The sequence below is a fragment of the Hippopotamus amphibius genome, chromosome 7 (assembly GCF_030028045.1).
Source record: "Hippopotamus amphibius kiboko isolate mHipAmp2 chromosome 7, mHipAmp2.hap2, whole genome shotgun sequence".
Classification (NCBI taxonomy): domain Eukaryota; kingdom Metazoa; phylum Chordata; class Mammalia; order Artiodactyla; family Hippopotamidae; genus Hippopotamus; species Hippopotamus amphibius.
Window position 1 is genome coordinate 7,707,421 of NC_080192.1, and position 27,942 is coordinate 7,735,362.

Sequence of the window (27,942 nt, forward strand, 5' to 3'; positions counted from 1 at the left end):
AATTCACAGTAAAGAAATAGCCTAGGGAAAATATTGGTATCTCACCCAGATGGCCAGATGATCTCATGATGAAGGACACAGATCTGATGCATCTTTCTTCCACACTCTGTACATTCAACAAACCTGGAAAGGAAGTCAAAATGTCAAGACTAATCCCAAAACTTTAACCAAATCAAAACTTTTAATATTTCCTGATTTCTGACAATTCAAAAGATAGCCAAGATCACGTCCAAAGAACTGAAGTAAAAGTTTTTAAAAGCTCTTTAGTGTAATAGGTAGAGCAAGTCTCAAAAGCAGTTCAGTCATTATATATGAACTGTGACTATGGAGTTAAAAGTGAAAGATGAAGATGACTGCTGCTGGGGACTTCCCTGGTGGTGCAGTGGTTAAGAATCTGCCTTCCAATGCAGGGGACACGGGTTCAATCCCGGGCTGGGGAACTAAGATCCCACATGCTGCAGGGCAAGTAAGCCCGTGTACCACAACCAGAGAGCCTGTGTGCTCTGGAGTCCACGCGCCACAACTAACACCCGACAGCCAAACAAACAACAACAACAAAAGAACAAAAAAGATGACTGCTGCTTAATTAAACTTCCAAGTGAGTCTGACACCATCATATCCATTCCAGGAATGCCTAGAACACCAGTATATCTCTGTACCTCTGAAAGGCCTCACTATAAAGGAAGGGATTAGGAACTGGTCTGAAAATACAAAGGACAACAGGGCCAGAATAATGGCACTGAGCAGAGGTGGTTTTGTGCCTCACTTGAGCCTATAAAACACCAAAATATTAGGCAGACTTCGTGAAATGTAAATGAATACCATAATGTACATTTTAACATTTCTACCATCTCTGTGAGATGTATGTTATAGATTTAGCCCAAGAATACAGAATCTTCTCACTGGCTGTGCAAACCGTGAGAATGAAAGGAAGAAGGAAAATCAGTGTACTGACTGCTCAAGGGGAGCTACTTACAGTTCAGGATCCAGAGTGTCATTTTTTCTCTTCGAAAATTGTTCTTTATTTATTGTACTAAGGAAAGAAGAGGGACACAATGAGAAAAAGCAATCTAGAAAGATCAGCAATCTAACTACTGTTCTAATAACCAAAGGACAAAAACCCCACCCTGTAAATGGGTTATTTAACTGTAAGAGTATACCAAGCACACAACAGGTACATTCTCGACTCCCACAGAATGCATGTTTACATGCCTATGCTTTTGGAAAGGACCTTATAATAAATCTATTCCCATTTACAGGAAGAGGAGAACCCAGCGAGAACTAAAAACATGAATTTGTTCTTTTCCTTTTTAAATCTTTCCTACTATTCTTAGTGTTAGGTATACCTGTTAATAGTTTAATGTTCCTAGACTAAGCTACATATGAAAGATAGTGTGTACAGAGGGTGCTAAACCACTATTTAAAAAAAAAAAAAAAGCAAGCTAATTTTCCGGGACAATCTAGTCAAACAACTTACATTAATAAAGAATTTCAATATTAAGAATATACATTTCAGGTTAGAGTTAGCCCAAAAAAAGGGTATTCATTTAAAAATTTTCACATGGCCTCCTATCCTGAGGCTGCCTACTACACTGCTCACAGCCTCAGAAACACAGGAGCCAACAGTCTTGTTCTCTACTTAGAATAAACTTCAGAGGGCCCAGCTTTGACGACTGTGATTCTTCCTCACAAAAGTGAGGACATTTCCACATTCAAACTGCTTTCTACTAGTTACAGGCTAGAGATTCATCACTACATGTACTAAGGTCTTGCTACCCAAAATGTGTTCTAAAGACCAGCAGCCTAGAAGGACCTGGGAACATGTTAGTAATGCCTACTCTCAGGCTCACTGCTGACCTGCAGAGCTGTCAAGAGGGCTTGCTACACTCTTCAAAGTCAGAGATGTGCTGTCCTAAGGTACAAAACATGTGGTAAGCCACTCAATAGTACCAGTGGTAAGGCTGCCTCCCTTTCCTGCATCAGAAAAACCTAGCTAGACTTCACTTCCCTGGTTTAGCCAAGGGCCAGAGAAGCTCTTAAGGTTCAAGGGGAACCAGTATCTACTGCCCTGACCAATAGCAGACCTGACTATATATATGTCAATGGTGACTGAAGGAAAAGCACAACTTCAAAACCTGATTTTGAAAACACTAACCAGTTTTTCTCAGAAGCTCTGTTTTTACTAGCAACATAACAATTCCATACTTTTTTGGGAAATGTTCTAAACTGCTTCTGTTTATTACACGCTAAATTGGAAGAGAAGCTGAAGACTACTAAGAAGACACCAAATAGTTCTTTCTTCCTCAAACAGTCCAAATTTGAGTGTCTAAACAAAATCATAGAGATCAGAAGTACTATGCGACAGTTTAGGCTATGTTTGAAAATTTTTCTTGGCATTTACCAAACCATAAGAGGTTGCGAGATTGCAAAAGTCCAAGCAAGTCTCTTTCTAAGAAGTCACTCTCACAAACTCCTAAACCCCTAATGATGTTAAATGATATTCACGATTATGATGATTTTGGTATTGTTAACCTTTATGAGAAGGCTGTAAGGTGGTTATTTGTTCAATTCCGCTCAAACTCAAAACAGTTAGCAATAAAGTTCCCTTGCAGCACTACAGCGTTTCACTTTTTAGGAGAAGCTGATTATTTCCTTACAGAAGAAACATATTTAAAATGACCATCCGATACTGATGTATTCCCTAGATCAGTACCAAAAGAACTTTCTGCTATGATGGAAATGTTCTCCATCTGTGCTGACCAATATGGCAGCCACTAGTCATAGATGTCTACTGAATAACTGAAATTAGGTATTTTAAACTTTATTTACCTGCAATTAATTTGTATTTAAATAGCTACCTATGGCTACACCATACTGGACAGCATAACCCAAGACCACTTTGAAGCCTGAGCATAATCACCTGACAACAAACTGAGAAATAAGACAGTACTTTCCAAAATATCATAGTTACTTACGTTTGAGGCTGGGAAGGGTCATCCCCCAAAGAAACGCTCTCCCCTTGGATTTCATTGAAACACTTCTCACAGAAATGATACCTGTCGGCAAGAAGGCCATACTGGGGTGAACTGTTCCGTTCACACAACACAGCCCAAGCCAAGCAACGAAGCCACCAATCACAGCAGGCCAAGGAGGGGGACGGGAGCAGAGAGCAGGTCATCAACGGCGACAAGGACATTCAATGATGCAGATTTATGGGCACCACAGTTTGGGTTTTGTTTTTGGTTTTTGTTTTTTGCAATCAAAGCCAAGTGCAGACAACGACAAGCATGAGGGAGAAAAAAAAAAAACAAAAAACACAAAACAAACGAAGAAATGAGGGATTGCAGGACAACAAAAAACATAAAAGCAAGACAAGACAACACAAAGCAGAAAGCCAAGGCAAAGCACAGATTAGCATTAAATATCTCAATGGGATCACAAGTAGCAAATGATTACAGCAAATAAAACAAACAAGTCTCACACAGACCTACACCCTTTCATTTTAGCAATTAATGCTCCTTGAAGCAAAAGTAGGATAAATATACTGGGGAGAGAAGAACTGCTACTCTGTTACCTACACACAGCAAAGAAAAAATCTCCCCACTTCCAGAGGAAAAAATCCACTATGGATATAGTACCAGGAAATAATCATCTAGAAACAACTGTGGTCTGAAAAAACACCCCAAATTTCTTTTTGATCCCAAGGAAGCCACGTAAGTACAATAAAAAGTCTGCACAAGCAGTTAAATACTGATTGTAGCCACCAACTGACACAGTTTAAGGGGGAAAAGAAAGGCAGTGGTGTATGCAGGTACATGATTTACATATTCCTTGGTACAAAGATTGCAAGCACTGTAGATTGGTGCTTAAAATCCAAAACTGGTATATACATGCCAAGATTACAGCATGCCAGCTGCCACTTGCTTTTTTGAACATAAGGTGCTAATAACAACTTGAGACCCACTTTTCCTAGGTTTTAATGAGTAAAAAACTGTGGATTCTTATGACTACAAAGCATTAGTGCACCTAACTTCCTGTAAATAAACAAAAAGTTTAAGTGACTTGTTCAAAGCTAGAAACACATCTGCAGCACACAAGTTCAGCAAAAAACCACCACCATAAGTTTGGTTCATCAAAGTACTGGCTGTCCAGCCTTGCTATTACTGTCTCAGAGCCCCAAGTAAACACTCATGCCAGCTACACTGTTGGCTGATCATACCAAATATGAGACAAATCATGAGTAAGATAGATTAGCAAATGCAATTTGTGTGATCACAGCCCTTATATGAATAGGAGAAAATAGGGCAGAAGTGTCTGATTTATTAGAAGCCTACCATCCACTGTCATGTGCAAATCTTTGTAAGGAACAGTCTGGTACAGAGCTCCTTTTTATGTGCTTATTAATAGAGGCAAAGCAAATACCCTGGGATCCTTTGTTTTTATATACTCCAAGAAAAACTTAGTAATCAGCTGCACACAAAGAGGAAACATTTCCTAAAGATACAGCTGGCTAACAAACCTTTGGTTAAAAGTGTTCTGGGTAGTTTTGGGAATGCCGATAAATGGCAGCAATTTCACAGAGAAGTAGAACAATTAGTTTGAAAATTTTCTGTTTTGCCTGAGGCTGTGGTGAGCTATAAAAGGATGGTGGAAAAACGCATGGGGCCTGGGACACAATCCCACGTGTACCACCAACTCATAAAGTTGCTTAACTTCTTAATGCCTTGGGTTCCTGCCTTATAAAAATAAGGGCCCAGACAACCGACACAAGGCTACTTTCTACTAGAAACTGTGTTAATTCTGCAAACAAAGGCAGAACGCAAAGACCAGAACTTGTGCTGTACAGCTGTTTTCAAGCACGTTACACATAAGCCATGACTGTATGTGTGCTGGTCCATCCGCATGCACTCCCTAGACACGCGGACACTCTGACCGTGGTCCACGCAGGCCGCGCTTACCTGTTCTGGTAACTGTAGTAAGTGGCATCACGAGGGATTGTGCATAACTGTTTGCCATAGCAACAGAGTGTCTGTGGAGAGAACTCCAGCTGCAAAACAAACCATTCATTAAACACGGTTTGAAGGGCAAGCTAAAATATTTACACTGGCAAATCAGAAACAGAACTTAGTGAAGTCTTAGTTCTCATTATGTCTCTCATAAGGGGCTGTTTCAGTTTCCAAGACAGTTCACTGAACTAAAACTATTCTAGTTTACCACTATATTATTCCACCACTCTGAGGTCAGCTTAACAGTCACAGGCTTCCACCAATTACCAAAGAACTGAGGAGGACAAGAGGAGCTCAATGTGAACTGCCATGCACAGGAAAACTAGTATATGCCAGGCACTGTGCACCACAGGTAAATATGACCAAGTCCCTATTCAAGATGAACTTACAATCTGATGATTCAGGATTCTAACTGGTCAAGTTTTCAACGCAATTCTGTGCAAATATTTCTTACCTTTCTGCCACAACAGTATCCAAGGCTTTGCATGACTGGGTCAATTTCTTGTTCAAAGACCTCAGACAGCTTGGAGCAGTATTTGTACACCCGTGATGTTTTCCGATTATACAACCAAGCATTGTTGAACATAAGCCAAATGTCGTCCACATACTGCCAGGGCTCCTGATACTGTCCAGTGTCTAACTTCCTTTTGATAGTAGAAAGATCCATGGGGCTCTTCACAATATCAAAGTAATCCTAGAAGGACAAGTGACACCAAACAACATTATCCAAAAGTCTCAGTATATTCAAGGTCCACAGTGTATCTTGCTATAATCATAAATTTTCTGGATAATGTTAAGTCTCTGATGTTTCTGTATTTCTAAAGAAATGGTTGATGCCCATCACCTGTTTAAGTCATTACCCTACAGAGACATGAAGCAGGCAGGGACAGAGAGAACAGCGACTACTCTAGACTTTGTAGCAGCAAGCTGATGGTCTTCAGGAGCGATTCCAGTATTTTACCACAGTCCATGTGTAATCAACTTAAAGACCAAGAAATCAAAGACCTTTAAAATTTTAGTACTCGATGGGGCCTGCGGATGAAACTAAGGGCAGAGAACACTGGTGATCCACCTGAGGCCACAGAAAAATATAGGGAAGGGAGGGGGGGAAAAAAGATTCTAACAGATTTTTGCCCCTTGAAGCACTCCAACGCCCTATCAAATACTACTTAAAATCCTCAAACAAAACCTGCCACCAGCCTGGTGTGTAAAGGCAACTTTAAAAGCAGATGAAGCTAATTTGGACCTATCTTTTCTACCACAAACTACTGCTACTCAAGTGATAAAAATAAACCATATGATCCAGCAATCCCACTCTTTGATACATACCCAAGAGAAATAAAAAGATACACATAAATTAGTATCCCAACATTCACAGGCATGCTATCCTCAACAGCTAAAAAAAGTATAAACAACCTGAATGTCTATCAACTAATGAATGGGTAAAGAGAATGTATAGATATCCACACAATGAAATACTGCTGGGCCATAAGAAGGAATGAAGTGCTGATTTGTGCTACAATATGGACAAACTTTGAAAACATTATGCTAAGGGAAAGAACCCAGTCACAAGCACACACTATAAGACTCCATTTGATGAAATGTCCAGAACAGACAAATCCATAGATACAGAAAGCAGACCAGCAGTTGGCTGGCAGCAGGGGGTTCTAGGCAGAAATGGGGAGTGATTGCTTATGGAGATGGGATCTCTCTTCTGGGGTGATGGGGATGATCCAAAACTGACCATGGTAATAGTTGCACAATTCTGCTAATACATGAAAACCATTAAATAGTACACTTTAAATGGGTGACTTGTACAGTATGTGAATTTTATCCAAATAAAGCTGTTATATTTTAAAAGAATGAGAAGTACCACCACATACTTACAGGGATTCCTAGAAGCTGAGGGTCCACAGGTTGACGAAAGGGAAGGGATTCTGGATCCTGTCGGTAAAGTGCCTCCAATGTCGGCATCAGTGCCTGTCGCAACTCTTCAGGTTTGAAGACTTAAGAAGAGTATATTTGAAATTAGTTACCAATTAAGCAAAAGAGGAAAAAAAGTTCAAGCTGAAACTATAAAATATATCTCAAGACTCAGAAAACACAAAATTCCCTACCTCGTCCCCATGAAATCCCACTAAGAGTGTTTCTATTTCCGGGTTCAGACAGATCCTTCAAAGCACCTTGTCTAGTCCCTCTCATGGCTCAGCTGATTTCTCAGTCAGAAACCCACTTAAGATAGTCTTGACCAAGTAGACCAAGTAGAAACAAAACCCTAAGCCTTCCAAAAATTTATGAAAAGACCTGTCAGAATATTCCAAAAGATGTGACAGGCGGGGAATGCTGTCAAGCAAGAATAGAAAGAAGCCCCCCTTCATGGTATTCACAAGTCAGAAATTAGACCTGGTATTGCCCTATCACCAAAGGAATCATGACCTCTGAAGACCAAGAGTCCTTCATTAAAATGCTTGATGTTTTAGAGCTTCAGCAGAAGACATATTTACTATTTTAAAGGCAAACGTTAGGTTTCAGTCTAAAGAAAGAACTGAATTGTTATTGCTAGAACAATGGACTCAGTTGATCAAATTATGCTCAAATGTATTCTCAGTATGTTTCCCAACAGAAGTCAGGAAAGATTTGCTGGTGTGTCCCAAATGGAATTAATTTAAACTACCATTTAAGAAGCTGGCAATTATGGGTCCAGTTTGCACTTTAAATCACTCTGAGCAGAGGCCTTACTATTTCCTCTATTTACAAATTAACTTTCTCTTCAAGAGGATATATCTGTCAGTGCCTTGAGTAATTTTTCACCACATGGTGGGGCTGACATGAAAAAAATCAGACAAATAGTTGGGAGAAGTGCCTTTGTCTATTATACGTTGCTGTGTGCAAAATAAACGGAATTGGAGCAAATTTGTGAGGTTAGCTGTTTTAAAGACAGATTCTTAATAGTAAGATTGGGTTTGTTGAAGCCTACATCAAAACAACACCTCCACATATAGCAACCATCCATCCAGCCATCCATTTATTTGCCATGCCGCACAGCATGCAGGATCTTAGTTCCCCAACCAGGGATCGAACCCGTGGCCCCTGCAACGGAAGCATGGAGTCTTAACTGCTGGGCCTCCAGGGAAGTCTCAACAACCTTATTTTTAAACGAAAATAATTTTTTAACCCCATCATTTTAAAGCATATTGTATTCATGGAGCACTTTTACACACATCATCTTTAGGAACTAGCAGATTTCCCCTTTGAGATAAGTACTACCTGTGCCACTGAAGGGGTCACTAGAGCCACAAGAAGTTCTAGTCCTAAACTAGTTAGTAAATTAATTTCTGTGGGAATTGTTTAACACTCTCTGCTAAGCACTGTTGCTTGCTTGGCTTGACTCATTAATATTCAGTAGTGTGGTTCAGAGCAGAGACTCTGAATCAGCCTGCCTGGGCTGAGTGAGCTGGGAAGTGTTATGTGACCTTGCTGAGTTTTCTTACCTGTAAAACAGGGATTGGTAACCTGACAGAGGGGCTGTGAAGTTCTTAGATGAGACAAGGCAAGTTGTGGCACAGTGCCTGGTGCACAGCAGGTTAACCAAAAATGTTATTATTGCTATTATTTCTTGCATTTTAGTCAACGATATTATTTAATCATTTCCATCCTCTGACAACAATAAATTTTGAGAAACTGCTAGCCACAGAGTGACTGTAGGAAGCAAATATACCTAAAGGAAAGAAAATTTCTTCTCCAATATTCATAATAAAGAAGAGATCAAGCCAACGGCTCCAAGCTTAATGAAAGCACATTAAAATTCAATTCCAAGGCCCAAGAAGCCCAATCTCACTCTACCAAGGTCTTTGGTTTTTTTTCTGCCTCCACAAATACAGAACCTAAGAGACTTACTCTTCTTTTTTGACTGTCCTGGGGCTGGAGATGACTGGGTGGCTGAAGTACTTGGTTGATCTTCCTCCTCTTTTGTTTCAGTTTTTAATTCAGTGCCTCTTTCTTCTGTTTCTGTAGGTTCCACTTTACACTCTTCTGCTTTAGTCTAAAAGGCAAGGTAGGAATTTTTGGTTTTCCAAAGACATGTTAACTGAGAAGCAATAACATTATCTTACTTACTCTCCCCTGTGGATGTAGCTGAAGGCCCTTTCTCATAAGGAAATCAATAAAATGAAACCTAATTATAGGATACTTTCCTGTAACATGTTTGAGTTCCTAGACTGAGGTCCTAACCGAAAAACAGCAGTAACTGCCCTACTCTCACCTCTGGAATATCCTCTGGCTGAGTATCTGCTGGTTCTGGTGCATCCACTTCCATTTTAGCCTCCATTTTCACTTCCTGTGAAGGCTGCTTCTCAGGAATGGTCTGAGAATTCACTTCCGTGCTACTAGTAGATGGAGGGTTTGATACCTGACCTTCGATGCTTACAGCTGGCTGGGAAAGCTGGGCAGAATGAGGGGGAAAAACAAAAAGTATGCCTATTACACAACCAGAATTTAGGCTACACAACAAGATGGCATGATTAACCACCTATTTCTAGGCTAGTGTCATTATACCCACTTATGGTGCTTTCCTTTACTCTACCTATTTTGCCTCCTTGAAGTAAATTATGCTTGAGACTGAGGACTTGCAAATATTGGTTGGCTGGTTGTAGGTAACAGTCAGCAACTGTTTCTTCAGTAACTCATTCTGTGGTGGTGTGCCTGCCTGGGAGGGGGGTTTCAGAAATGATTGCCTCAGAGGAGCTCATATTTATAAAAAAATGTGAAGAAAAAAAGGATGACTGGCAATCTTTCCTTCTTAACTTCTCATCAGAAAAAGTTTCAAAGGTACAGAAAAGCACAGAGAATATAATGAACTTCCACAATAAGCAGTTGTTTTGAATCATCACACTCTAATGGGATAACTAGTAATCTCTATTTTTTTCCTAAGTCTTCAAAGAATATACCTCATGTTGAGAAGTTAGTATTTTCAGAAACTATTCTACATAGAATAAAGTTTCTTTTCTGCATCCTGTCTTTCCTTATGTATCAGGGGCTAAGATGAGCCAGTCATGGATGAACAAAGTTTTATGAAGTAGCTGTGACTCACAGGGTTGCTCAGTTTGCTAACATGACCGAGAACTGAAATATTAGTATCAGTGATCAAGTAGAAAGTTTTAAATCGTGACACACAGAGTTCTATTAGTAAGGATGCAACTATTGCACATTTGGATCTCTACTACACAGATAACATGCCTTTCATGAGGAAGCTGCCTGTCTGTCTCAGGTCCATACTGTTCTCATCACTTACATCATGAATTTTTAAACTCTGGCCAGTATCACACTCATAAATCCATGGTTCTGTTCATTTGCTCTTGAGTACAGCAGTTCAAACTGTACGAAAAATTCCCTTTTTGTAAAACTCATGTGGAGTATTAAATGCACTGTCGATTCTCTCCCTTTGTCACTTCCCCTTAACATGTCTTTGAGCCTCAGAATACAACATGACCATGCTCGACAGAAGACCTAAACAAAACCTTTGAGCTCTTATGGTAGGTAAGACAGCAAGAAAAAAAGAGAAAGTCTGGAACTATAAAGAGATTGTAGTCTGTGGAGACAACAATAAAAGAAACAACAAAGAACAGAAACAGCACAGGGAATTCCCTGGCAGTCCAGTGATTAGGAGTCGGTGCTTTCACTGCCGTGGGCCTGAGGTGGATCCTTGGTCAGGGAACTAAGATCCTACAAGCCACACAATGCAGCCAAAAAAAAAAAAAAACAAAAGAAAGGAAGAAACAGTACAACAGAAGTAGCGTGAAACCACAGCACAGCTGACATGGTTCTGCTTAAAGCCCAGTCTCTGCTTACTGGAGTTGCTGGCTGCGGAGGCAGCAGTGGCGCCGTCGGGGTGGGCACAGAGGCTGCTGTACTTTGCTGGGACAGAGGCTGCTGCTGTGCCTGGTCAACTGAAGGAGCAGCAGGAAGTGAAGGCTGCACTTGGGGAGGAAGTTGCGTTGGTGGTGGCGTGGGCGTCTGTCTTGGAGGTGGATGAAGAACCTGGGACTGTGGCCCAGGTGGCATGGCTGGAGGTGTAGGAACAGGGGCTGGAATTGCTGTTGCTGGTGGCTGCTGAGCCCCTATGCTTGGGGGAGTGTGGTGAGGGGTGGGGGTACGACTAGGTACAGGTGAGGGTGAGTTCTGATGCAGAGCTGGTTGAGGGAGAGGGGGACAGTGAATGTGGCTCCCTTGAGACCCAGGAGGCATTATAGGAGAGTTCACAGGGCAGGAAGAACTGGACATTTGTGCCTGTTAAAATGAAAAACATAACAAGATGAAATGCAGAACAGAATTAAAGAAATATTTACACAGGCAGGCTATACACATTTAAGGACACAAACTGATTAACTAGAAACCAGCAACGAATGCCTCTGTTTCAAAATGTGTCAAAAATGCTATTATTGGGGGCATATCTTTGGGAAAATCCAGCCAATATAGTAGTTAATTAAGTAGACTTTTAAAAAAATTAGCAGAATGGCCTCAACCTCTGCAGGAGCATGGGATGGGAGCATATAGTGTTTTCTGGCCGCCCTATGCTCTCTTCAGCCAGAGTTCTTCCTTCTGCACTGTAGTGCTCAGTAAGATGTCATTTTAAAAGGGGTTCACTATGTTAAAAAAAAAAAATGGTTAAAACTATCCTATTTAAAATCTAATCTCTTTCTTACTTATTAGCAATCAATACCATTTCTATGTCACAGAGCAATCCCTTCATGTTCAGAATACCATGTCCATAACTCTTCTTAAGAGCTTTATCATCTATTTTCACCCATTATTTGCTGCCACCCTTCTCTGTAAAAACCCAGGTCAAAAGAAGTTTCAAGAATCACGCAAACAAGTTAAAAAATCAAAAAACAAAAACAAAATAAACCACTTGTGAGACATACTTGAGACACTGGTGCTTGACCGCCAGACGGAGCCAAAGGCATATTTGTTACATTCATTCCCTGTGTCGAGAACTGAGCCTGGGGAAGGAACTGGCTCTGGTTGGAAGGCTGCTGCATGCGGGGGCCATAGCCCATAGGCTGTACAAACACACACGCAAAACAAAAACAAAAGAACACAGAGCACAAAATTGCTTTTTTTCAGTCTTTCTACTATATCTGGAATCACCAATTGCTCTGGCCCTGCTATGGGGGGCGTGGGGTAGGAAAGGAAGAAAGAGGTGCTACAGCAACTGACACTCATGCCAAGATAATGGAGAACAGCCTCACAGCTTACCTAAGCCCACTGTAAAGAAACTGCACATGTGCATCTAGAAGGAGGCACAGAGCTAACTGTCTCTTTACACACTTTGTTTTATAAGTGAGAAGAGTGAATCACAATTTCATGAGGTGCTTGCTTAAGTAGGTGGTATTGTTAAAGCACAAATTATAAGACCGCATAATGAGTAATTATGGATACCAAAGGTCAAAAACTTCATAATCTAAGAAAAGGTATTTGTTTCATAAGTTAATATGAAGAATAAGATCCCTCATTAAACACAGCATACTGGTGCTGGACAACTCCAAAAAGGCTCAACAATTGATAGCACTGACTCTGAGGGACAGGGCAGGGGGTGGGGCCAATATGCAAAGGTGGATGACAGGTTTAGAATTTGCATAAGGAGCCCTGAGATACTCAAAGTCCATCTTCTCCATTCTCTAAAACCAGGCAACTGCCCCTCCACCACCCTTGACAGTTTCCTGCCTGGGTAGGTTCTGTGTTTGGGGAAGATAGGCATTAAGGAAGAGAGATGACTGTGTATGCAGACGGCTCAACACTGAGACTTCAGGCAATGGTGACTGGCCGCTCTTTTAAGCTTTCTAGTACTGTGACTATGTATGAACAGTATTTGGAAGCAAAGTTTGTATTAATTGTAAAAAAAGAGCTCTTAACTATATAGGATCCTATAATAAATATACTTTACACGCTTGCTTTTCCCACTTAAAGCTGTACACAGCTGTCATGCCATCATATAAGTTCTGAAATTACTGCTTATGAAGCATTTTAATTTACAGATGTACCATAATTTAAACATAATTCTTCAAATTATACCCTTTAGTGTATCAGAAATTATTTCTGTAAGATACATTTATAAAAACAAGACATAGGTAAAAGAGGTAGGTGAAAATTAAGGACTTCAGTATTTGCTGCCTAATTGTGGTATATGGTTTAGTTTTAATCATTTAATCATGTTTATATTAAAGGTCAAATACAACAGAATTACAGAAAAAAATCAAGGTTAACAGTTAATTACATACAGTTAGCTGTTTAAGCAAGTGTGAGAATCTGTTCTTTCAAAGAAAAGGGATTTTAAAAGAGTCAAGTAAAAGCCAAAAAGATTACCCAGAGGTCAGACTTACCGGGTTAAGAGTTCCGGGTTGAGCTAACTGTCCATGGTGCTGAAGAGGAGAGGTTTGCCGGGGTCCGATAGGGGGCTGGGGCATACTCATCTGGCCAAATTGATTCAAACCTGTAAATAAGTGTAAAATATTAGATCTGAACACCTTCGTGTAATTGGAGAATAAAAGAGTTCTTATTTATGATTCTATGTCGTTTTATCATAAGGACAAATAAAGGAAACTGCTTCCAACTGTGAATCTCCGTTTCATTCACAGCAGCCACAGAAGGGCATTGTTAATTAATGTATGGTCTCCAAACCAAATCTTCCAATCTGGAATAAATTTCACCTTGGCTAGCTGTTTTTAAATGGATGCTTGATCATTTAATGTCTTTTGCCCCTTGACCTGCCAGCCAATCTGCTCTTCACCCTTCCTTCCTCCCTGGGATCCTACTCTAAAAGACTTGCTGATTTCTCAAGCAGGTAATTATGATACCTGCTGCTGGCCAGCAGCAGGAATCAAGGTGGTAGGTGTAATCTTGTAATACACTAGGAACTCTGTTTAAAAAAAGCAATGGTTAAGCACACTGATTTCTTTCATAACTTACCAGACTGTGGAGTTATCCGAGGCATCATCTGGTTTGGCACACTGCCACGGATCATAGATGGATCAGGCAGAGGGCCATCTAGAGTAGAATACAGAAATGGTTAGAAACACATCTTCCAGGCAGCTATTCCCCTTAAAAAAAAAAAAAAAGTAGTAACTTACAGAATTCAGTCTGAATACCAAAAGAAAAAAGCTATGAACTAGACAGGAACCTCAAGAAAATATTACTTCTGGAATACAAGAAAATGAATCGAGGTGCTTTCAGCATTGATAGAAAATAATATAAGATCTTACATTTAGGACTTTTCAGGTTGCGCAGTGATTAAGAATCTGCCTGCCAATGCAGGGGACATGGGTTCAAGCCCTGGTCTGGGAGGACTGCACATGACGCGGAGCAACTAAGCCTGTGTGCCACAACTAATGAAGCCTGTGCACCTAGAGCCCGTGCTCTGCAACAAGAGAAGCCTCCGCACTGAGAAGCCTCCGCACTGAGAAGCCCACGCAATGCATCGAAGAGTAACCCATGTTCACTGCAACTAGAAGAAGCCAGTGCGCACCAACAAAGACTCAACACAACCAAAAATAAAAATTCATAAAAAAAAAAAAAATGTATCCCACTGTTATTAAAAAAAAAAAAAAGATCTTACATTTAAAAAGACTAACACAGGGACATTAAAAGGATACTACTGGGTATTTAAAAATTAAATAGGGACTTCCCTGGCAGTGCAGTGGTTAAGAATCCACCTGCCAATGCAGGGGACACGGGCTCGACCCCACATGCCATGGAGCAACTAAGCCCGTGAGCCACAACTACTGGGACTGCGCTCTAGAGCCAGTGAGCCACAACTATTGAGCCCATGTGCCACAACTGCTTAGCCCATGTGCCTAGAGCCCGTGCTCTGCAACAAGAGAAGCCACTGCCATGAAGAGCCTGAGCAGCACAATGAAGAGTAGCCCCTGCTTCCCGCAACTAGAGAAAGCCTGTGTGCAGCAACAAAGACCCAATGCAGCCAATAAATTAATTAAAATGAATAAAGACTAATACAGTATTCAATATACTGTTATTTGATTAAGCCTGATTATTTCACTGGTATGAAGAATACCTCATAGACAAGAGCCACAGATTTTGTCCAGTGACCAAGTTTGACTGTGTACCCCAATAATGTATTTTTATGCATACAAGCCCACTGTGAATAGACTAAATAATACACATATTACACTGCCCTATAACTCACGCACTTCTTAAAACATACAAAAATAGAAATAATTAAGAATGATGAAATGTAATATACTTATGTACATACTCTAAGGAAAGTAGCAGCACCTTTAACATGAAAATACTTTCCTTGGTTTGCTCATTAATTATGTTTATGGTATATTCTGTATTTTTTTTTAAAGCTTCCAGGTAGTATTTAGTTTAGAGACCTTTCTCATTTTATTTTATATTTTCTTCAAAATTATGTATAGTACTTATTTTCTGCTTCAAATTTTAAAAATTTGGATTCTTCTACAATTAATTCCTGTGTACGGGATAAGACAGGGATCTCGTTCTATAAACATATACTTAGGGCTACTCAGTTCCACTAATATTTGTCCCTACCTGCACCCAGTACCGTTCTGTTTTTAACATAGGACTACAAATTAATATCTGATAAACTTTTAACTTGGCTCAAATTTCTAAAGATTTCTAGTAAATTCTACCACAGCCAAGTATCTCAAGTTTGTCTGCTTGTCTCTATATCTTAGTTATTGCCCTAGTTCAGACCATTAGCACTGAAGCAGTGTCCACAACTCTACAGTCTTGACCTTGTTTCTGGACAATTGTTCTCCTACCTACTCAAAAAATACCTGCATTTTCCCTTGCTAGTGGGGCCTCCATGTATGCTGTTTCCCTCTGCCAGAAATGCTGTTCTCAATTCTTTTCACTTCATGGCCTAATGAGGAAACATATCTAACACACTGCAGTTAACAAATGAGGCTGCTAAAAGTTCTCCACTTGACTACTTCAAGGCCTGCGGGGGGTGAATTTCTCGGCCCACTTATAATCCACTAATGGCCTAAGAGTTGGTCCCTGCTGGCTCAACTGGCACTACCTATAGGTAGCCAGCTTTCCCTGCCTCAAGAAACACAGGTTTTCCCTATCATAGTCTTTCACACATCATTTAAATGGCCTGTATTTTTCCTCACTGTTGTGTACCTACACCATATTTCACTGCTTGGAACCTAGTAATGAGTCAATAAATGAATAATGGAATGCATAAATCATCTTGGCTATCCAGTTAATTCATTAGGTCAAGAAGGCTGCTATAATCAGAACCCTGAAACTGTCAGGATGAATTTTAAATGATACTTCTAAAAAATAAACAGTTCTAAGCCTTCAAACATATTAGGTCAAAAAGAAAGTGTGACAATGTAAATAACATGATATTGTTTGTTCAGGATGTATCAAAGCCAGTGAAGCCTTTGAACCTGCTCAGTCTACATCTATTGGCTGGCTGCCTACCATATGCAAGTCAGTAAAAAGCAGTGGGCTATCACTTCCTAGGTGTCGCTATCAGACAAAAATATCTTTGGCACTAAAAATAACACCATATTGTTAAGACACATCAAGACACGTCCAGAAATCGTCAATATACTGTTCAGCTACTGTTTTTACTAGAGAATGAATTATTTTCTTTGAAAAGGCAAAAAGAGTCATTTGAAAGCTCTAGAATAGTTACACAAGCTAATGCAAATTTATAAATTTGGTTAGGAACCATTTTATTTCAATTTCTCCCCTAAATAAATATAATAAAAAGCACTTACTAGAAGTCATTCCTGGTTGTGGCTGCCCCATGTTAGGCCCTGGATTCATGGGAACTGGCACCATGCTTGCAGCACTTGGTAGCATGTTCTGTTTTTGTAACCTAGTCCTTCGTTTTTCTTCTAGTTCTTTCTGGATCTTATAGATCTTCTCAGCTAGCAGGTGGTAATATTCCGCCTTTTTTAATTTTGAAAATAGAGATGAGGAAAAAAGAGGAACTACCATCAGGTAACAGAAAAAATGAACTAAGAACAGATATTAGCTTCATTTAATAGGTAGGCAGAAATGAAAATAGAGAAGAATCAATCTAATCTACTTTCTTACATCATTCCCAATATGAGCTCACATTTGGGATGATATGTAAAGCTGCTACATGATAAACCTAAACACAGTAAAGCATGACTTCTCAAAGTAGGTTTACAATTTATAGCATGTGGAAAGAATATGCTACATTTTGAAGAAGTGCCAATTTCGGGGAAAAAGTTCAACTGATATAGAAATACTACTTGAGATGAAGATACTAAGCAGCTGATTCACCACATTCTAGTGAAAATAGCACAGAGCTGCTAACAGCTCAACCACTTTTTAGCTGACAGAAGGACAACCCAGATAAAGTGCTACATGAGTGCACTGTATTATTAAGAGGAAAAATGTAAGATTCTTGACATACACTTTAAGAAAACTGCTTTGTTATCGTGACTCCACAGTGAAAGTAAGACAGGATGGCTAAAGGGTATCCTCTAAAGTATATTATTCTGTGTACGTGCAACAAAGAGGAATAAACTAAACAGCCAGAAGAGGTCCACTTTTGCCTTGAATAGAAAAAACAGATGCTCACTCGATTGTTTGCAGATTCATACATGTCCCCTTCCACTTTCCGGGCATAGGCAACCAGGTTTTCCATCCGTCTGTCTTTTAAAGCGGCAGGATCCGGAGTAGGAAATATGGCTTGAACACTAGGAACAGAAAATCCTACCACTATTATATCATGTCAGCTTTTTCTTCTTATCACAGAAATACACCATATTTTAAATGTCTTCCTGATTAGTATTTTTCCATTCTTATACAATCAACACTTTAGGTAAAATTGAAAAATGAGGCATGGCATGAGATGTGTTCAAATACAAACTGCTGACCAAAATGAAAGTTTCTCTCTGTGGTAATGAAAGGAGTCATTTCTTGATCAGAATTAAGAAATGACTCCATAAAAATATTTTCTGGTCCCTGTCACTCTAATGTAGAGCAAAAAAATTATACTGTGCTATTTGCATAAAGGAAGTAAGAAAACCTGACCTCTGCCACAGTATCAAGTAGCAATAGCCTTAAGATCCTTCTACTCTCTTACTCAGCTTAGTAATAAAATAAAACAATAATCTCTACAAAATCTTAAGTGATCAAAAACCTGAAGTGAAGGGAGCAAAAATGCATAATAATTCTGCTAAATTCAATGTCCCTTGCTCTCTAGCAATTTCCTACAAAATGCTTGGCACTAACTTTACTGAAGGTTGACAAAATGTGATTTCAGCTAATAATTTTATCATTTGGACATCTCATGTTCAGTTGTGTATTGTACCTGAAGGAATCAGGTGGAGAAGAAATAAATGGAAACCCGAATTAGTAAAAAATTCACAAGCATATACTAAACATTTAACATCAAGTAAGATGATCAATCCTAAATAATCTACTGTCTCTAATTATAGAAAAATCAGTTCCTAAACATTAAGTTTCTAAACAATTTGATCACAAGGTAAGTTTCTTTTGGTTATTCTTTATTAATTCACTGTATCTCAGAGTTTTCTCCTTGTATCAAATTTCATTTCTGGTGCTGTCATTTGAGAATTCCTAAATGAAGCTCAAGTTTAATTGGCAGGCTAATGTAACATAAAAATAAATTAAGATAAAAGACAGACCACATGGTTCTAAGTCAATAAAAAATTGGATGAATTGAAGGAGATCCCTCTAAGTGGAAGGGATTTTTCCAAAGGGGGGGGGGGGGGGGGCGTGGCAGCAAGGCAAGGCAAGCTACATTTTGTTTGAAGTTATAATCTCTGTAATCAGTGAGGGCAAACCCCTATCTTTAGGATATTGGGCACATTACATTTACCACTCTATATGCCTTCCTCCTCTTGCATCCAACAAAACAGTGCTTGTAAGGCAGTGTGCCTGGCATACATTAACTTCACACCAAACAGTGCAGAGGTATTCCATCAACTACTGCTATGTGTTTATCTGGAGGACCAGAAGACCACAGACAGACACCCAAAAAGATTCAGTTTGTCAAGATAATAAAAGCTTTACCAAGGATAACAACAGAAGACAGTGTCGCCACTACCATTCTAATGATCTAAGACCTAGTTTTTCTTTTAAAATATGAGTTTTGTAAAGGCATGAATATGAATATCAGAAGCAGCAGCAGCCAGGCTATAGAAAAATCAATAATATTTCTCCTGGGTTTAAGTGCCTGGCTGATTGGTAGCATGCTGACCGGGTAACTCCTTATGAATAAGACATGCCTACAATCTTACAGTTTGTGAACAAGATGATTTCGAAGATCCTGAGTAATATCTTCATGCCATTGTTTCCGAATTCCAGTACTCGATGGTTGAGCTGCTGTTGGCATAGGACCCAGGGAGGCCACACTGGCATTTTCACTCATCATTGGGCTTTAAAAAGGAGTGAAATAGTTTTAGTGAAGAAAGGAAGGGAAAAGAGGATCTCATTTAAGTAGAACTGACAGCCATGACTGCAATAGGGCCCATACAGTATGACAAGTCTATTTACACATAAAGAAGTCTGGGGAAATGGTGTGTATGTGTTTGTACTTGTATGAGGGGAAAGAAACCTACAACATTTCACTGTGTGGAGGGGTAGATGATGTCTTGTGTTGAAAAGACTAAGTCTTATGTTCTAAGACTAAGCTGTCACTTTGATACAGTTCATCCCAGGGGATCCACTGGGCAGTGGACTAATTGTTAACACTGGGATAGAGCAAACTCGTTTCTTAAGCAGCTGCATTTGCAACTTGCTACTGTATTTAGGAAGGTGTCAATTATCCCAAATAACTGATACAATTTCTAAAGAGGTTACAGAGAGCCAAAAGAATAAACTCAAATATATTGTCTTCTTTCATCAAAGATATCTTCAAATCAAGGAAATTAAACTCAAATAAGGACTTCTGACAAGTGTCTGAAATCTGACAAAGGGCACAAACCAAGATAAAACTTACTTTTGAGAATTTATGGCTGAATGCAACATCGAGTCAGAAAGAAGATTCGACGTTTGAACACCTACACCTCCATTTACTCCCATAGGACTAGCACCTGGGTCAAAACAAAAAATGAGACAGTATTTTAAATACCAATAACGACAACAAAAAAAACCCAAAAAAGGATGAAGAGAAAGAAAGAGGAAAAGCTATGAAAGTACTAGAAGAAAATATCACAAGAAATTTTTATCCTTTCAAAGTAAGACCCAGAAGTCTTAAGGACATTTAGAAATTTGAGTAATAAATAAAATAATCACCATAAACAAAGTCAAGAGACAGATGACAAATCAGGGGGGAAAATGCTAGCATTACATATGATAAATAATCATTTGCAATGTAATTAACAACACATATATAAAGGCTAATACACAAAGTACCTTTACAATCCAGTAAGAAAAAGATGAAGAATCCAAGAAGGAACAGGTAATTTACATAAAAAGAAATACAACAGCTTTAAAAATATGCAAATCTGCTCAACTGCATTTAAAGTAAAACAAAGTAATATATTTTTCATGCATGAAATTGTGGAAACTTTTTTTTTGGCTGTGCAGTTTGTGGGATCTTAGTTCCCTGACCAGGAATCAAACCCCATGCCCTCTGCAGTGGAAGCATGGAGTCCTAGCCACTGGACCACCAGGGAATTCCTGTGAAAGCTTTTTTAAAGTTTGAGAATACCAAGTTATTGAGAAAGGTTGGGAAAAGAAGCTTTTTCAATGAAAATTCATAGATATGTAAACTGACCCACTCTTGGGAGAACTGTTTGGTAACTGCTAAACAAATGAAAAACTGCATGCACGTATTCACTGACTTAGGATTTCCACTTGATGTTCTGTCTTACAGTTATTCTCATTTGTGTATGTACAGACATAAGAGTAATGATGTTAAAAGGAGCAAAAAACTAGAACCTAAATTGTTTACGGAACTGAATTAATACATGCATGTGCTTTCGTAAGTACAACCTATGTAAGGACATGTACGATGATCCCTAGGGAAGGGAATGAAAGACTTTTTCAATTAATGATTTTAATGAATATTATTTCTTATAAAACAGAAAACTACCAACAGCAATATTTACACTAAACCAGATTTTCATGTGGTTAAACTTTTTTTGATATACAATTTTATCAATACGCCCTTCAATATATTTAAAGCAAGAAAACAAACTAAAACTTCCCACTCAAGTGCGAATAATTGACTAGATGTCTAAACAATGTCTAATAAAAATCCTGTTGCCTTCTTTCATCATACTTCCCAAATGCTTAGGCAGAACTCTGCTTCTGACAGCATCAAGGTGGGCTCTGAAATGTAGTTGCCGGCAGTGGTCTACTTGTCACTATGAACACTCCATGTGTAAATACTCATTTTTACAAAACTTATGTAACCTTAACACAGATCTGTTTTAGTGGTGGCAACACAAAGGTAAAAGAAGTGATTACACTATGTACCAACTGGCGTATCTTACTGCCTTCTGATGCCACATGAACACACAGCCAAGTATTCCCTCTGAAGTATCCAGACCCATTAATGCAAGTAATGGCTCCATCATAACTTGAGAAGGGTACCCTTAGATAGGCTCGTATTTAAGACCCTAAGAGTGAGCATTCACTTGAGAATACAAAAATGTAGGAAGAAAGACACTATTGGCACTGACAGAGAATAAGTCAGAAAGCAAAAAATGAACAAAAAAAGAATTCAAGGCAGTGAGGGGAAAAAAAAAAAAAAAATATATATATATATATATACACACACACACACATATAAATAAAGCTCTAGGGGGAATCCTAAGCCCTAGGAGAATACATGTGTTTTCTAAGCTCTAATAAAATCTTTATAGAATAAGCGAATTCAACAGGAACCACAAGACTAAGAATGTGGTCAAACATGGTTATGGAGGACTTACAGTAAAAAGCTCTGATTTGGAGTGGAGTGGATTCCCTCCTCCCCTGCCTGTTACAGAAATGTCTATGACCTGATACACGTAGTAGAGATCCTGCTGTTTTGTCTGTTTAGTCACTTACGTGCCCAACCAGACTAGAGACATTTCAAAAGTAGGGATCATGCCCCTTTAGTATGTTTTGTCAGCACATAGCACATCTAACTGAATGCTGTTTCTTATTCAAATGTCCTTGTCAATCACAGGTACCCAAAATTTATAAGTCTGAGAATGCCCCAGCATTACAGCCAGTTCTGCCACAGTGAGAGATATGTCTGTAGTCCCAAGCCTGTCAAAACCTCCTTAAAAATTGTTGAGAAAAATTACATGACCCAGTCATGGTGATTCCATTTTGATATTCATTTCCTTATTTATAATCTGCCTTTTGGGAGACTCATAAAAATAAATGAAAATATAGAGGAGACTAGAGGATACCCTGTAACATAAACACGTAAGACTATTTTTAAAAGACTACTTTTCAAAGGAGGCCTCTGACTATCTGGCTTGTGTCTGAAGAAAAGAGACCATGAGGACATTTTATGTTTGTTTTACACTAGTTTTCAAGAGGGGGTCTAACACAACAAAGAAATATATGAGGTATTCTAAAAGTGCTGGCTCACAATGATGTTATTACTAAAAAGGCACCGTTAACTCAGTAACAAGAAATAAACGGAAACTTGTTAATCTTAATCCTAAATTTTTTTTTCAAAAAAGACACTGAGAAAGGGGAAAAAAGAAATCCAAGAAGCTAACTTTCAATTAATTTTTTGGGTACATATAAGTGTACATGCAAGTACACAGATGATGCAAGAGAAGATGACAAGAATTAAACTGGGAATTATACACAGAAACTTGAAAAAGTAATCAGAAATGACCAATTACAAAAATGAAAATCTAGGTCAGGGGTAGACAACTGCATTTAAGATCCTAAAGCTTAGGATCTTAGGTCAAGATCCTAAAGCTCAAGGAAGATGCGCTCTACACAATGTGGAAAGAGACAGGTAAAAAGCAATCATGAGAGAGAGAGAGGGAGAGAGAGAAGGAAGGGGGGTAAATGAAGTCCTCAGACCTCTCTTTTTACATAAGAGCTTGAAAAAAAAAAGCTTGAAAAGGCAGGAATTCTCTTCATTCCAGTTTCTAGTCCAGTTTTTAAAATTCCTCTCTCAGTAACTGTTTAACAAGTTGGCATTGCTTGTTATGAAACAGTGTACATTTCCTTAAGTTAAAAATAAAAAACAACAAGATTTACAATTTTACTAGAGTAGTGTGCCCAGTTTTGTTTTCTCATTTAGAATCAAATCTGCAGAAACTGAAGCCTACTGCACTTGTTAATAGAAAGATGAAAATGGGTTTCATAGGAAAAAGCATGGTAGATTATTTCAAATTAGACAATTGTCTAATTACAGAAGAACTTCACCACCATGAACAATTTTAGAATAAAAGGCAAAGTATTAAAGTTATGAGCTTACCCGTGCTGGGTATTTAACTATTTATACAAAATTGCTTAGATGTTCAACTGCCTGAGAGTAAAGCGATAGTCACAGAGCAAATCTCCTTTATTTTACCATACAATTAGAGAATAAAAACCACCCCCAAAGTAGGATATTAGAACACTGCTCACTCTTCCCTTTCCTCTCAGTTGTATCATAGGAAGAGGTTAGACACCTTCCTTCTCAGTTATATCATAGGAAGAGGTTAGGCAAACAAGTGTATTTGATAAACTATTTCAAAGACAAACAACTCCGGCTGCCAGATAGGTAGGAACCTATATTAACAATAACCAAACATTTCAAATCAAAAGAATACTTCAAGCCAAAACACAACCATTTCTTTGTGTAGTTTAAAATATCAAAAAATTTGGAAACTTAAATGTCTACCTGTAACAGACTGTTCTATACAACAAAATACTATACAAGCTTTAAAAAGGATACATTAGACATGGAAACTGAAAGATGTCCATTGTGAAAAGAAAGTCTGTTATAACACATGGGATCCCATTTCTAGAACTATAAACTAATATATGCATAATAGGATTAAGAAGGATATAAACCAATAGCAGTTGCCTCTGGTATATGGATTACAGGGGGACTTTTACACTATAATAATATATATACATAATATAATAATCTTTTCAAAAGTTGCTTCAAAAATCAATCATGTAATGAAAAAAGTGAGAGAGAAACAGGGAGGGAGACAATAAGAGACAGGCAGGCAGACAGGCAGGCATGCGTGCGCACGCACACACACAAACTAAGGAGTTAATCTTGCATATCGCATGGCATTTACACACACAACTGCTACCACATCTGTCACTAGGAGGAAACAGACTTACTCATGTTGCTCATGGGCCGCATCCCTTGGGGAGATTGCCCAGACTGCTGGTTCTGTTGGTTCTTTGCTTGCACCTGGGGCTGTGTCGGCATCTGATTTACTTGATAGGGTAGTCCAAGGGCTGCATAGGCTCTTTCTATGGAGCTGGGATCAATCTGACTAACAGTGCTTAGGCTTGGAGTAGACTGCTGACCCACCCCTAGAGAGCTAGTATTTCCAAGTCCAACTGGTGCTCCACTCAGAATTGCTAGGGAGAACAAAAGAAACAGTATTACAACATTAAAGATGGTGAGAAAGAAAACACTAAGATGTCTGAGTGAATTTTAAACACAAAATTATGTGATTATGAAATACATGCATCTTGTTTCCCATTACTTCCTTGAAAAAATTTCTAGATACAGAACTGACTGGTCAAAAGGGATCATTGGGATGAAAGCTCTTGATCCAAAATACCCAAAGCCTTCCCAAAGGCTGTATCAATGTTCCCACCAAGAGTGTATGAAATGCCTCAGAGCCACACAAACGTCAACACCAGGTAGCATCATTTCTGTGACAGGCGAGAAACAGTACTTTATTTCATTTCTTAATTTAATAGGGAATTTTTTGGCATTTCCTCCGTCCAGGGAACTATTTTCTAATCCCAATCCTCTACTGGGCTATTTATGATTTCTTCATTAATTTTTGGAATTTAATTACCTTTTTTTAACATGTTATATATACAGTTACAAATTTATCCTTCAATCCTAAATGCTATATGTTTTGTTTCTAAAGGAGATGTGGTGGCTGCACTTTCTATTTTTGACTTGTCTTTTCTCTAAGAAAAGCTCATCACCCTAGGCTTCTAAAAATAATCTCAAACTTTTTTCTTTCTTTTTACATTAACTTCAAATTATCTAAATATTTAGATCACAAGTATAAAAGCGTAACCTGCCCAATATCAAAGCAATGATCTTTCTGGATCTTATTTTAGGTAATAAGTACATCAATTCTAACCTTATTAACATGAAGTTAGTGTTAAGTGGAAATAATCTAGTACGATAGCACTAGGCAGTCACAGGAACTTCACACAACCAAGAGGCACTCTAAATCTCACCAAATTGCACTGGTGAGAGTCTAAGAATACTTTTGATACAAAAGCTTCAAAAGATTTAGTTAGTCACTTACACTGTTGATTTCTCTTATCTCCAGCATTTTTAAGGGGTAGACACACAGGACAATCATGCCTTGTACAATTCTTCCAGTGTGAAATGATTTGTCGAGAAGATGCACAGTGTGCCACTAGAAAGAAGAAAAATGATCCCTTTTGCAAATGCAGGTTATATTTTTACCTTACTATTAGCTAACTTACCGATCACACAATGAGTGCTACAAATGTTATTAACTCATTGCATCTTCATAATACCCCTATATAGCGTAGTTATTAATCCTCATATTTTATATTGAGAAAACAAGCAAAACCTGGTTAAATAATTTGCACAAAGTCACAGAGCACCCACAGTGGGATTCAAACTCAAGCAGCCTGGCTTCCAGAGCCCCTATTTTTTACCGCAAATTTGTGGAATCTACTTTATATTATAAAAATCTATAAAAACAGATTTCTCTTTTAAAAAAGGGGGAACAAACAAACTTACTTATAAAACAGAAATAGAGTCACAGATGTAAAAAACAAACATGCTTACTGGGGGGTGGGGGGCAAATTGGAATCAACATATACACACAACTATATATAAAATAGGTAACTAATAAGGACCTACTGTATAGCACAGGGTATTCTACTCAATACTCTGCAATGATCTATACGGGAAAAGACTCTAAAAAAGAGTGGATATATGTACATGTGTAACTGATTCACTTTGCTATACAGCAGAAACTAACACAACATTGTAAATCAACTATATTCCAATAACGATTAAAAAAAAGATTTCTAATGACTCCATAAATATGCAAATTGTATTAAGTTGGGCAACATTCTTTTAGTATTTGCCTACATGATAGTTAGCAAACCCTCAATAATATCAAATAAAAGTAAGTATCATCACAACAGGGAAGAATCTAAAACTTCCTTTCCTACCACATCTCCAGATACTCATTCACAAAATGATACAGAATTTTTATCATAACTTAATATAGAGTATGGCACTATCAGCAAGGAGTCTCAAAATAGAAGAGAGAAAATGTGATCAGCTCTAACTGGAAATAAATATTAACTGCTGAGCACAAAAACCCTTTGCGCCCACTCACCTTGGCAGGACTTGCCTGACTGGCAGTGTGTCATGTGGTTAAGGACGTTCTTCATTGTACGACAGTGGGGAAGGTTGCACTGCCTCACTTCCCCATTGGCCTGCTCCCGGCGCTGGCACTTGTGAGCGTGCAAAAGGAGAACAAGCTGCTGCTGGATGAGCTTGCGCTTCTCTGGATCGGCCGTGTGTGCTCCAGAACCCATCCCCTGGGCCACCGGAGTCACCAGGCCTGGCTGCTGGACCTGCGGGGCCTGCTGCTGGCCCTAAGGGATAAAACAATAAAGATACATTTATGTTATTAGGTGTCATAGTGTGCTACCTTCTCAATAAATATAGACCTGAAGATTCTCAATGAAAACCTTTAAGAATAGTCTACTATGTGCCAGACCCAATTTTTTAAGTTAATTAATTAATTGGCTGTGTTGGGTCTTTGTTGCTGCACACGGGCTTCCGATAGTTGCGGCGAGCAGGGGCTACTCTTTGTTGTGGTGTGTGGGCTCAATAGTTGTGGCTCACGGGCTTAGTTGTTCCTCGGCATGTGGAATCTTCCTGGAGCAGGGATTGAACCCGTGTCTCCTACACTGGCAGGCGGATTCTTAACCACTGCGCCACCTAGGAAGCCCCAGACCCAATTTTTTGACACAGGGGATTCTAAGATAAATAAACGATGGCTTCTACCATCAAGAAGCTCAATTTAGGGACTTCCCTGGTGGTGCAGTGGTTAAGAATCCGCCTGCCAATGCAAGGGACACAGGTTCGATCCCTGGCCTGGGAAGACCCCACATGCTGAGGAGCAACTAAGCCCATGCACCACAACTACTGAACCTGTGCTCTAGAGCCCACGAGCCACAACTACTGAAGCCTGCACACCTAGAGCCCATGCTCCACAACAAGAGAAGCCACCACAATGAGAAACCCGCGTACCGGAATGAGGAGTAGCCCCCACTGGCCACAACTAAAGAAAGCCCGTGTGCAGCAACAAAGACCCAATGCAGCCAATAAATAAATAAATGTATGTATTAAAAAAAGCTCAATTTAATAAGAAAAGACTGCTACGTTAGTGAGCAATATCATCAAAGTGTGTATAACATAGAGAGAGCAAAAGAAAAAGGACAACTGTAAAACAACTATACTCCAATAAAAATTTTTTTAAAATGTATTATCTGAATTTGGTTGCTCTGAAGCAACTCTTCTGAAAACAAAAAGAGAAGGACAGGGTAAACTCCAGTGTGAAGGGGAAAAGGAAGAGATCTGTTGTGAAGAGCAAATTTAAGTTAGGTTTTGAAGAATAGTGAAGAACTTCTTGGGAGACCTGGTAGAGGCCTTTCAGGTGGGTGAAAATTAGTTTTTGTAAACTCTGGAAAAAATATGTTTTTTTCCAATAAAATAGTAAACATTTCT

The 27,942-nt window shown here is 38.9% G+C and overlaps 1 protein-coding gene across 3 annotated transcripts in view; it reads right to left on the minus strand.

The window, feature by feature from the left end:
• Positions 1-27,942, minus strand: part of EP300 (E1A binding protein p300) — a 66,465-nt gene that overhangs the window by 13,775 nt on the left and 24,748 nt on the right. For 2 of the 3 annotated variants that reach the window (XM_057741523.1, XM_057741526.1), the window contains 19 exons: positions 26,543-26,804; positions 25,466-25,579; positions 24,303-24,548; positions 19,999-20,092; positions 19,298-19,435; positions 17,611-17,728; positions 16,775-16,949; positions 13,971-14,048; positions 13,385-13,494; positions 11,927-12,064; positions 10,854-11,291; positions 9,268-9,447; positions 8,904-9,048; positions 6,894-7,012; positions 5,461-5,700; positions 4,959-5,047; positions 2,976-3,056; positions 977-1,033; positions 46-123 (listed from right to left, as the gene is read on the minus strand). In XM_057741523.1, coding sequence (XP_057597506.1) covers positions 46-123; positions 977-1,033; positions 2,976-3,056; positions 4,959-5,047; positions 5,461-5,700; positions 6,894-7,012; positions 8,904-9,048; positions 9,268-9,447; positions 10,854-11,291; positions 11,927-12,064; positions 13,385-13,494; positions 13,971-14,048; positions 16,775-16,949; positions 17,611-17,728; positions 19,298-19,435; positions 19,999-20,092; positions 24,303-24,548; positions 25,466-25,579; positions 26,543-26,804 — 2,900 coding nt within the window. The remainder of the gene's footprint in view (positions 1-45; positions 124-976; positions 1,034-2,975; positions 3,057-4,958; positions 5,048-5,460; positions 5,701-6,893; positions 7,013-8,903; positions 9,049-9,267; positions 9,448-10,853; positions 11,292-11,926; positions 12,065-13,384; positions 13,495-13,970; positions 14,049-16,774; positions 16,950-17,610; positions 17,729-19,297; positions 19,436-19,998; positions 20,093-24,302; positions 24,549-25,465; positions 25,580-26,542; positions 26,805-27,942) is intronic. The other variant, XM_057741524.1, reaches the window with a different exon arrangement.